This window comes from Podarcis melisellensis, assembly GCF_964234715.1.
Source record: "Podarcis melisellensis genome assembly, chromosome: 6".
Classification (NCBI taxonomy): Eukaryota; Metazoa; Chordata; class Lepidosauria; order Squamata; family Lacertidae; genus Podarcis; species Podarcis melisellensis.
This window is the reverse complement of record NC_138538.1, coordinates 59,081,378-59,093,723: the sequence shown is the minus strand read 5'-3', so window position 1 is coordinate 59,093,723 and position 12,346 is coordinate 59,081,378. Positions and strand designations below refer to the sequence as shown.

Sequence of the window (12,346 nt, the reverse complement as noted above, 5' to 3'; positions counted from 1 at the left end):
AATGTCAGCTAAGATACTAATCTTTACTCTTCAAAACAAGTGAAATTTAACCTGTTGGGTCTGAGCAGCCAGAGGCAAGATGAGTCCTATCCTATATGAGATAAGATGATCAATTGAGACAACCTCCTCAGACCCTTAGAAAGAACTGCAGAAACTTATTGGTTTAGAGTCTTTAATATGTGTCACAAACCTGTTTTAAGTAGTGGTCCCAACTTAAAGATGCTGTTACTGAAGAGATTTCACCCCTCCCATATCCAAGAATCTCCTGGTGTCTCTGCTGATTCTCCAGAGAGGAGGGGGCGTGTTCTGCTCTCTTCTTATTCAGCTTCAGCACCACATCAGTCAGTCAGTCAGTGTGTCAGAGAGACAGAGACTGAGTGTTAGAGAGAGATCGTGTGTTTAGATAAGGTTGCTGCTAAGAGCAGCTGCAGACACTCAGTGCAGTTCAGCATTTATTTATGCTTAGACCTCATTTAGCTCTGTATATAGTTGTAGATAGAATAAAGAAGATAGTCTACAGAGCTGCTCTCCGAGTCGTTTATACTCTGCTAGACTTTGACCTGTTCCTGTGCAGAAGGTGGTCCCTGGAAGTGCTACCCAGCTCGCCTAGCCCAGTCGGGCTGAAGTGTGAGTCCAGTTAGCGGCACCTTTTTCCAAGAAATGACAGACTATTGCTGCTTATGGTATTTTAAGATACATTTAGTACATGTGAAAAGGGTGTGTGTGTGTGTGTGTGTGTGTGTGTGTGTGTGTGTTGAAAGTGAGAACAAGAAGGAAATATTCTGATTCAGAAAACTACTCTCCCCCTTCCCCCTAAGAAGAGTTACTCAATAAGCCATCTCCTTCAGCCTCCTGGTTGGTATGATGTAAAGCAATAAATGGGTTGCAAACTTTGCCCTGGTTTTTTGACGGAAACATTAACCAAGAGGAGAGGTATAACTGCTCTCCTGGGATCAGATTTCTGTTCTCCCAACATAAAACAGTGTGCTCTGACAAAGGAAGGCTAGAAGGCTTTGAAGATGCTGCTCCAGTTGCTCTCTGTCCTCTGGGAGGCCTTGTCCCTGCAAGTTGTTCTGGTGTTTCTGGCAACATTTCTACTTCTTGCTGATTACAAGAAAAGGATTCGCCCAAGGGATTTCCCCCCAGGGCCCAGGCCTCTTCCCTTGCTGGGTAATATACCACATTTTGGGGCAAAGGACCCACATTTGGCAGCACGGAAGGTAAGAATGAAGGAATGAACCAGATGGTGAGAAAACAGGTGACGTTGCAGTGGAAAGGAGCGTAGAAACCTCACTGGAAAATGAGGGTTAGATGCCCCAGTCTAGCATCCTGATTCCAAGAGTAGCCAGCCAGAGGTCTCTGAGCAGCCCACAGCTGGGGCATGAAGGCAAATGCATCTCCTGCGGTTTGTTCCATCCAGATGTGTATGGCCTCTGAATCTGGGGGATCTATTTTGCTTAACAGTCATTGGTAACAAGCCTGTGTCCACACCTGCCATAAAAGGTAGGATGGTTGTTTGCATGATTCTATTTTGTTAGCAGGTTATTTCCACCACTTCTTCCTTTTCACTCTAACTCTGGTCAGAAAAATGTCACATATTTGCTATGAGCCACGTATTGCTTGGGTATGTTAATGACCAGCTCTGTCCAGCTCCCGTCCAGAGGTAAGTTTGCTTTTCTCGTGATCCCCTCTTAAACAGGATGCCAAACAGCTTCGCAGGTTTGCTTAGACTATATACCTGTGGAAGACAGGAGTGCCTGGCATGCTCTGGTCCATGGAGTCATGAAGAGTTGGAGACGACTAAACAACATATACCTGATAGACGTGACACATCAAATGCAACTTTCTGCTTGCTTGCTTGGGGTCAGTTAGTGCAATAGGACGTTTCTTTTAAAAAAGACACTTTCTGAATCTAAGGAGGCAGGAAGAAGACAGCAGGAAGCTGGGAAGTCCCATCATTTTTTCTTACTTTTTTCTGTCCCCCTCACACTATGGCACTGAGCACACAATATTGGCTATCCCTTACAACTGCTGACAGAGGGGTACATAGGGTACATATGTACAAGGCTGCAAGCCAATAGGGACCCAAAGTGCACTCTCTCTCTCTCTTAAGGTAAATTAGACATTTCTAAAGAAACTTATAATAAAAAAAGTAGAAGCTTCTTGTTGCTTCAAGCCTCATGCTGTATGAGTGGAGAACACTTGTGTACACAAAGCATTTTTTTGTGTCTATGTTATTTCCTTCTTTCCCCTAGTGTGTTGCTTTTATAGAATAAAATGTTTCAAATTATTTAACTCCCTTGAAAAAAATAACTTCATGCTGAGAAGAACATGATGATATGCAGTGCTCCCTGATCTTCCACGTCCCACAAAGCCACAATTGGCAAGCAAATTAAAATTCCTATAGACGATGCTTTACTATAAGGATCCCCTCACCCTTATCAAGACTGGAAAAATGTGTGTGTGTGCTCTTGTTTGTGTGTTTTGTTGTACGTTAGCCTACCCTCCTGCTCTTTGCAACATTGTGGTGGTAGGCTAGCCTAAGTTAATATATGTGCAGAAGCAGCAGCTCTTGCCAATAGATTGCAGGAGGAGAATGGAGGGGGCCTGTCCATGTACTGGGCCCAGGAAACCCTTTTGGCATCTCTGATGTCCCTGATGTATTTGAGCGAAACCAAGATTACATCTTCCATACAGGCATTCTATAAACATCAAGCAGGCAAATTAATATAGAATATATTAATAAAGACCACATAGGGATATTTGATCCTGTCTTGTATTCTTCCTCTCCTTCCAGCTGGCAGAAAAATATGGCAATGTCTTCAGCATTCAGGTTGGGAAAACATGGATTGTGATTGTGAATGGATTGCGTCTGGTGAAAGAAGCTCTTGTCCATCAGGGTGAAAACTTCATAGATCGTCCAAATCTTCCTTTTACCAAGGAAATCACTAGGGGTTTGGGTGAGTTACTTTTAATTATGGTCAATTGTTTAAATAACATTGTCTCATCATTTCCTATTGCCTATCTAATCAAAAAGCCAAAAATATATGAAAGAAAACCAGAAATATCATTAAATAATCAAGACCATATAAACATTAAACAGGTACCATTAATCCAGAAAAGCAATTCCAGAGTGTCCTAAAGGGCTTCAGTGCAGAAGGGACATTTGTAAAATACATAATGACTGCTTTATGTGTTCCTATACGTTTACTTCATTTTGTGTATTTCAAACATATGCTGTCTTTCCATCACAGTTCCCAATGTTTTTCACAGGACAAAGTTAGTACAGTGGGCTAACAATCTCCACTTATTTTACATATGGGAGTGCAACCTTATGTAAGGGGAGGGTAAATAAATAAATGGTGGGGGACACTTTCCACACTCCCTCTTCATTTCCTCCCACCTGCACACCCAGTGGATTTTTGTTGCTTACTGGGAAGTCCATTCCACTGTCAAACAGTTCTTACTGTCATAAAGTTCTTCCTGGTGTCTAGTCAGAATCTCCTTTTTTGTAACTTGAAGCCATTGGTTTGGGTTCTCCAGAGAGGGAGAGAACAAACTTCCTCAATCTTCCGTGTGACAGTCCTAAGATGGTTATCACATCTCCTCTCAAGTTTCCTCTTTACCAGGCTAAACTTGCCCAGATACCTCAGGCATTGCTCATAAGACTTCTGTTCTAGACCCTTAATCATCTTGGTTGCCCTGCTCTGCTTGCTATTTCTTCTCATCTAGGAGTGTTGACTTCTAATGGTCTTACCTGGAAACAACAGAGACGATTTGCCATATCAACGCTCAGAAACTTTGGTTTGGGTAAAAGGACTTTAGAAGAACGAATACAGGAGGAGAGCCGATACCTAAAGGAAGCTATTGAAGTTGAGAAAGGTGCGAACCAGAATCAAAAAAGCCTATTTCGTATGAAAGGTTAAAAAATACATTTGTTGTGGTATGAAGCTTTCAAGTGCTGCTTTGTGCAAATGCAGCTCTGCATAAGCTGGGACATCCCCATGGTTAGATGGGTGTCAATGCAAAACTCAGTCCATTGTGGCATGTAGGAGTTCAGCTGCCATTAAAATGCAGAAGCCTCTGCTAATGTCAGGCTCCATGTATGCAGTGAGACCTGCAGTTGAAACCCAAAGTCACTCAATTAGTACAGGAGAGCAACAGAATTGGTACGCTGTGTGTTTTGAGGGAAGTGTGCCGATTTTGATAGCTTTGACAAAGTCACAAATGGAATTTGTGCAATAGTTCCTGTGTATATTTTCTGTCTCTGTCATTTTTGCAGGCCTTTGTTGCCAAACCTACTGCCTTGGCAAAACATTGTTGCACACACACCCAACCTCCAAGCAGTGTGAGATTTCCCAGCCTTTGTGTTTCCTTTTTTGAAGAGACTAAGGTCCATTTATGATACATGGTTTATTTACACACATATACAACATGAGCCTAGGATGGGGCAAGGGAATCACAATATTAACACTCCCAATGGGAATGCTTGCAGCCTCCCGCAGAGGTCCTTTCCTTTGTTTCCCATAATAGCCCATCCCCCAGGTGATCACCTCATGAGGAAGGTAGCCTGCCTTATGTTTTAACACTTGCTGCATCCAGGGATTGAGGGGGTCTGGCCCCCACAACCTCAAAACAACATCTCACAGAACAATGTGCTAGATAGCTTATACCTATAGCATGTGCCACTAAAGGTATAAAACTCCATAACTGCGTCATCTAAACACCCTCTATCTGAAGAACTTCTGCTGTCCCCCCCATACTCTGTCCAGACCCACCCACTTCCCCCACCTTCTGTTTTTGTTACATGGAAGCCATAAGCAGTCTTATTCCTTCTCCATTTTCTTCTTCTCTCCCTCTCCAGGGCAGCCATTTGACCCTCACTTTCAGATTAATAATGCTGTTTCAAATATCATTTGTTCTGTCACTTTTGGGGACCGCTTTGATTACCATGACAGCAATTTCCACAAGTTTCTGCGCTTCTTTGATGAGATAATGTATCTTCAGGGAAGTATTTGGATTCAGGTACATCTTCTGTGAGATCGTATGAGAAACCACAACAGTCGCTCTGGTTCCAGGCACACTCCTACATTCTTGTTGACTGTTCATTCATTCACTTTGGGCCATCATTGTTCTTTATGTTCTGGTTTCTTTATGTTCTTGAACTTGTAATTCAAGCATCTCACCCCATATCAAGTCCCTTTGACATCTTGTTTTTATTTAACATTGTCTATCATAATACTGAGGATGTATGAGTTGGGTGTCTTCAGTATTATAAAGCAGGCATCACAACTAAAAATCATGTGCTACGATACATTTTAGGCGTTTAAGTGGGGAATCACATGAGTGATGGAATAAAATCAAAAAAATTGGACAAGTAGCACATATCATGAGAAGGCTAGTTAGTTTTATTTTCCATATTGGGAACATTCTCACACTGTGCTGGACTATTTATGTAGCTAAATAACACTGGGTATTGAGTGTGTTCATAAGCAGGACTTAAGATCCAGAGCATGTCTTGCAATGAACACAGTGATGCAATCCCAAATGACATACACGGCTTAATTCCATACTCTCCACCTACCAATTAGAATCTGTGAAAGACCACCCCATGCAGATAAGCATCATCAAATGGGAAAGCTACATTGGCATCATTTTCCTGATATCATCAGGCAAGGTGCATGCATTTTTCAAACAGGTAGCCATCTTTATGGGAAGCCATCGCATGGATTGCTACCTCCTTTGATAGCAGAGTTATCTGCAACTGTTATGAGAGGGCTTTCCCTGAACAAATCTGATGCTAATATTTGTTTCTTCAGCTGTACAATGCATTTCCCGCTATCATGAAGCACTTGCCAGGGCCCCATCAGACTGTTATTAAAAACTGGGGACAACTGAAATCCTTTGTAAGAGAAATCATTGAAAAACATGAAGAGGACTGGAACCCATCTGAACCCAGAGACTTAATAGATGCGTACCTGAATCAAATGGCCACGGTAAGAAACAAAAAGTATAGTTTGTGGTAGTATTAATAATAGTAATGGTTAATAATAGAAAGCAGAGACACAGTCTAAAGGATCAGAACTTACCATATAGTTTCCATTGGCTCTGTATGAAAGCAGACAAACTGGTGAGGTGTTTGTTTGTGTGTTTGCACACACACACACACACACACACACACACACACGTGAATAGGAAATAATGTATATCACCACTTGTCCAGTGCCTGAATTTCACCAGATTCACAGGGCTGTTGACTTGGCTGTGCAGGACACTTGTCAGGAATAGAGCTCATGAATCTCATTGCTATCACTTGATATATAGGACTGAAACTGGGGTGGTGTTTTTAATGACAGATGAACCCTTTGGTGCATTTTCTTTGTTTTAAGGAGGATGCTGCTTTCAGTTTCCATAAAGACAACCTCCTACATTCAACACTGGATCTCTTTTTTGCTGGAACGGAATCAACTTCCACAACCCTGCGCTGGGCCTTGCTGTACATGGCCATTTTCCCGGAAGTTCAAGGTAGAACCATCATTTGCCTACTTATCTTTCATTACTTTGGATTGCACTCAACAAATCCTCTATTGAAATCAAAGTATCTGACTTATTGGCTATATAACTTCAATGTGCCTGCCATAAATTTGACTAACATTGAGTATCAACCACCCTTCTCTTTTTTCGAACGATTCCCAATGCCATATTGCTATGTTACTTTGCAATATATGTGCTGTTGTTCTTTTAAGCTGTTGTGTATTAAAAATGTGAGATGAAAGCATCCAAAACGCTAAGTAAAGGGTTATTGCTCAGAAGGGCTGTAGAAGTCGGTGATGTCATATGTCTGAGGTTGCTATTTTCTGTTGGTTCACTTTTGGCAGTTATTAACAGTCTTAACAGCTAGGGCAGCAGTTATGTTCTGTGGTGTTGCTGTCTGTCTCAAAGCTAGTCAGTGTGTAGCACCGTTAGTCATTCTTCGATACAAATCTATGTAATATGTATTAGTTAACATAAGTAACACCTACCTGAATTGTATGTTTAATCTAACAAGGGCAAGTACACTGAGTAAAAGCTATTCTAACTTTTAAAAAGAGTGTATTGTGTAGTTTTTATAGGAGGGAAAAGGCAAAGGGTCAACGACTTGGGCTCTCTTCCACATAACTCTGTAAAGTTTAATTCCCACAAAAAATTATATATGCATATGCTATAAATGCTTTTATATATAAAAGCAGAAGCTCTGTGCAAGGACTTCACTTGCGCAACAGAACATCCCGCCACTGTACGTCTCTCTCACACACCTTCAAATTGGTCCAAGGAGGTTGGGAGAGGCCACAGAACAGTGCAGAAAGAGAAGGGGAAAGGGAGCTTTCTATCTGGCAAACTGCTATTCTTCCGTTTAATGAGCAATCAGAAGAGCAAGAATTTCCCCCATATGTTTTTATTATATTGCAAAATACTTTGGGGTGCCCGCCGGGAAGTGATCCTTAACTGAACTGGAATGATAAGAAAATAATTAATAAATGGTACAGCCAAAACAATTCTATTTTGGCAGAAAATGAACCATTCCAACTAAAGATCTTGGGTGGGGAAAAAGGAGTCTTGAATCAATGCTGGCACTCTGGTGGCAAAGGGCACCCAGAGGTGGAACGACAAGATGGGCCTCCTCTGCAGATATTAGTTTATGTCTGTTCCTCTTCTATTTATAGCAGATGTTTTTTCTCTCTTTGCAGCAAGGGTCCAAGAGGAAATAGATTCTGTGATTGGCCAGTCTCGCCAGCCAGCGATTGATGACAGGGACAGCATGCCCTATACCAATGCGGTTGTTCATGAAATTCAAAGAAAAAGCAGCATTGTGCCTTTGAATGGGACCCGGATAACAACTAAGGACACGACACTGGCTGGGTTTCATGTGCCCAAAGTAAATGTTAAGAACATATTGCTCTTCTTGTCTGTCTTTGCTCTTCCATTTAACTGCACACACTTTAATCCGAAGTTTAAACTAGGGGTAGCCAACATTGTGCTGTTGAAGGGGAACAGTTAGGATTACCCCAAGAAACCCCAAAAAACTGTTTGTGAATCCCCCCCCCCCCAGCCAAGCCTCAAAGCCTCGCCTCAAGCATTTTTAAAACTGCATTTCCTCTAAGACAAAAAGCATTAGCTAAGCATATTCCTTTTGCTGTAACTAAAAGACTGCAACAAAAGGTAGGGAACAGAGTCCATTGTTTTCTTAGAGTTTTTGGCCTTGCTAAAACCAGATTGCAACTTACTTTCTGTCCGGGAACCATGCCAAAGCATGAGAATGAAACATAACTGGAACACTCTGAAACCCCCTTGGTTTCTCACCCCCTTTCCTGGGAAGAGTCCAAAAATGGTCCCAAGACAGGAGACACATGGGAGGAGAAAGGGGAGGGAACTGGAAGGGGATATATACTCTGTGCAATGGCTGTGAACTTAGTGCTTGTTTTGTGACTTTATCACACTTGCTCCTCTGCCCCCCCCCCCCCGGGATGGCAGAATAAAAGCTCTTTCTCTGGATTTAACCCCTTGGTGTCGTTTGGCTCCTTTCCTCCCTGCTCGGGTGCAACATTTTCCTATCCTTGGTTAAAAGGGACTAGAAAGGCTACATTTCTTGGTGCGTTGGCCGGGAATCGAACCCGGGCCTCCCGCGTGGCAGGTGAGAATTCAGGGATGATGAGGCTGTATCCCCAAACATCTGGAGGGCACCATGTGGAAACCTGTGGTCTAAATACAGAGTTGTACCAGTCTCAGTTTGAATGGGTAGCTAGTCTGTCAGAAATTAGCCAGTATCTGGTGTTGCTAACCCTGAATTTTCGTAGTCCAGCAGACCTTGAATGTCTTTTAAAATCTATATTGGAACTGTGCTTTTGTGGGAAATCTTTGAATGAATTACTTAATAATGAGAAGTAAATATTGCATTCAGAACATATTCTTTTTCTGTCAGGGGATAGAGGCTTAGAACTGCTATAAATTCATATATATGTGAAAGCACCTTGCCATTTCTAATCTACTTCTCTGCTTTTTATTTGCCAGGGAACCTTATTGATCACCAACCTGACCTCAGTGCTCTTTGATGAGGATGAGTGGGAAACACCCAATATGTTTAATCCTGGCCATTTTCTAGAGAACAGTCAGTTCCGGAGAAGGGAAGCATTCCTGCCGTTCTCTGCAGGTAACAAAAGTTGAAGGGCTATATGATGGCAGCTTAGTTACTGAGACCTTGGAATATTGCTAACTATATTGTGTATTTAAGAAAGTGCTGTGGGCACCAGTCACAAAATGGCTGCCCTTTGGGGTGTATGGTGTAACACAAAATGGTGCTGACACTAGCGCAGTGTAGATTTTTGAGGGGGTGTTTCCTGATATCTTCATGAGCAGCCCACAGGGAGTTAGGCTGTATTGTTAAAGTGTTTCCCCTCTCCATGCTCACGAAGTTGTTTTCTTCACTGCACCCTGAGAATAGGAGCCTGCTTCTCACTATGCAGCTCAGAAAGTAAGCAACTTCTCGGGGAATTATTAACTGAATCATAATTACGATGTTTTCTACAATCAAACGGTATATAAATTTTATAAAATAAATAAAACCTGTTTGCCTTCTTCACATTTTTGGAATGTGAGAGGGAAGCTGTAAGGCTAGGGATGGATGGATCTGTCAACTTTGGTTTCCTTCATTTTCCCAATCTTACATTCAGTTCCCCACATTTCAGGTGCCATCCGCAATTGAAAAGAAAACCCATTTTGGTGCATGTTTTTCTTATTGACACATTTTTAAATCTCACTGTGACTAATATACACAATTTTGTAAACAAGTCCCCTAATATAATGGATTTTTGTATGTTCTTTTCTCTGATATAGGCATATATATTTTTTACACTTTCCCTTAATATGCATTTTTGTACACATTGGTTGGTTGGAGAACAACACTGTAAATTTCAAAGAATGGCTGTATTTTGTGTGTGTTCGTGTATTGGTTTGAGAAGTATGATTTACAGAGATTGCTATGAAGATGTAAACCAGGCGTAGGCAACCTAAGGCCCGTGGGCCAGTTGCGGCCCAATTGCCTTTTCCATCCGGCCTATGGACGGTCCGGGAATCAGTGTGTTTTTACATGAGTAGAATGTGTGCTTTTATTTAAAATGCATCTCTGGGTTATTTGTGAGGCATAGGAATTTGTTCATTCCCCCCCCCCAAAAAATATAGTCCAGCCCACTACATGGTCTGAGGGACAATGGACCGGCCCACTTCTGAAAAAGGTTGCTGAACCCTGATGTAAACTCTCTACTAACATAGTCTCTCTCTCTCTCTCTCTCTCTCTCTCTCTCTCTCTCTCTCTCTCTCTCTTTCTCTCTTTCTCTCTTTCTCTCTCTCTCTCTCTCTCCCCCCTCCCCTTTTAGGAAAGCGAGTTTGTCTTGGAGAACAATTGGCCAGGACTGAGCTTTTTCTTTTCTTCACTACCCTACTTCAGAAGTTCACTTTCCAGGCTCCAAAAGGTGTGACATTAAGCCTTGACCATCGGTCAGGTCTTACGTTATCCCCCCAGCCCTACCGGATATGCGCAATCTCTCGCTGAGGGAACTCATTTTATGGCACTGCTCATTAAAAGAAGATGGTGAAGAATTTGGCCAGCACTGCCTCCTTAGTTTCTGTCCTTAGGGGGGCAGCTCAATAGTCATAGCTCAATAGTAATGCATGTCCATTGTATTTAGAAGGCCTCAAGTTCAATCTGCATGACTGCTGTGTGGTTCTTCTCATAAATGATCTCAAGTATGTGACTTTTAAAATTGTCCCTGTGGCACAGCTAGAGCAATGTCTTATAAGTATTGCAATAAAAGAGCTCAGTTGGAACTCCAAGTTGTAGACTTTGATGCTCAAGCTTGCACAAGACGGTTACCCCCCACTTCTCCAGGGGCACCCCCCCAAAAAATGGCTTAAGTGCGAGTATACTGGGGTGCAGGGAGACAGCAGGTGGTCTGTCTGCCTGGCAAGCTGAAATGCTTGCCCTGTTGGGGTTATTGCACATTATTGAATTCCTCCCCTAATGTGGAAGTAGCCCTAGCAGAAGACACTACAAAAGGTCAGTGACTTATTGATAAAACAAGAGACCTTCCAAGAATGACTGAAAGCCTTCTTGTCCTAAAAGAAGTATCTGCTTATCTCAGAGCTGAGCAGACAAGTTGTGTCCATATTGTGGTCAGGGCAGTGGCAGACCTTGGTGCCCTGCATGATGCCAGTGTTCAGCACCCCCTGCCTCTCACGCTCCATTCTAAATCATAGTTTCAACATCCCCTGCAGTGCTCTTGAGGCTGCATGCCCAGTGCCACCAAACAGTTCATGCTCTCCTAAATCTGTATCTGCATCTCCTGGTTTCTGTTGTCCCTTGACACAGGATATCTGTGGTCCCTTTGTTTCCTCTAGCCACACCACTCCCTCTTGGCCTCATCCCTTTGAACTAATTGTTTGTATCAATTCTGGCAATCTCCTATTATTCAAAAAACCTCACAAACCTCTGTATTTCAGTAGTTACATTTATATTTTGTCAAGAGGCAACTTAATCTGCTATCTGTCCTCTACACACTTGTAGCCATAGAACCGTAGAGTTGCAAAAGACCCCCAAGGGCATATAGTTCAACCCCCTGAAATGCAGGAATCTCAACTAAAGCATCAATGACTGATGGCCAGCCAACCTCTATCTGAGAGGAAGGAGAGCCCACAACCTCCTAAGGAAGTCCATTGCACTGATGAACAGCTCTTACTGTCAGAAAGTTCTTTCTGAAGTTTTGTCAGAATCTCCTTTCTTGTAATTAGATACCCACCAGAGCAGGAGAGAAAAAATGCTTATTCCATCATTCATGTGACAGCCCTTGAGATATTTGAAGATGGCTATCTTATCTCCTCTTGGTCTCCTCTTTTCGAGGCTAAACATACCCAACTGCTGTTGACCTCATTGGAGCTTTCAGAATTGTCATCTCCCACTCAGTGCTATGTAAATATAGACCTGATGGCTATATAAATTCTAACAAGAAAAATAAATAATGATAAAAAACCCGGAATGTAACCAAATACAACAGCAGCTGCACATAGCTAAAACCCATAATGCCCTATGCGCCTTAGGTCCAAGCTATCTGAAAAACTATATTCTATTGTAAGAGCCTGCCCAGGCTTTGTGGTCTTCAGGGAAGGCCCCTTTCTTGGTCCTGCCACCCTCATAGGCACAGCTGGTGGGGACACAGAAGAGGGCCTTCTCAGTAGCTGCTCCCAGAGTTTGGAACTCTCTTCCTGAAGAAGCTAAGCTGGCTCCCTCCTTGTGGTCCTTCCACTGCAGGTGAAGATC

General features: G+C 42.5%; 1 protein-coding gene across 1 annotated transcript; it reads left to right on the top strand.

Annotated features, from left to right (window-relative positions):
- Positions 1-932: 932 nt before the first annotated feature.
- On the top strand, positions 933-10,866 carry LOC309372321 (cytochrome P450 2J4-like). The gene is made up of 9 exons (XM_081915847.1): positions 933-1,220; positions 2,798-2,960; positions 3,733-3,882; positions 4,865-5,025; positions 5,820-5,996; positions 6,390-6,525; positions 7,728-7,915; positions 9,049-9,187; positions 10,410-10,866. The coding sequence occupies exons 1-9, from the start codon at positions 1,020-1,022 to the stop codon at positions 10,583-10,585; spliced, it is 1,491 nt and encodes a 496-aa protein (XP_081771973.1). The 5' UTR covers positions 933-1,019; the 3' UTR covers positions 10,586-10,866.
- The last annotated feature ends 1,480 nt before the right edge of the window (positions 10,867-12,346 follow it).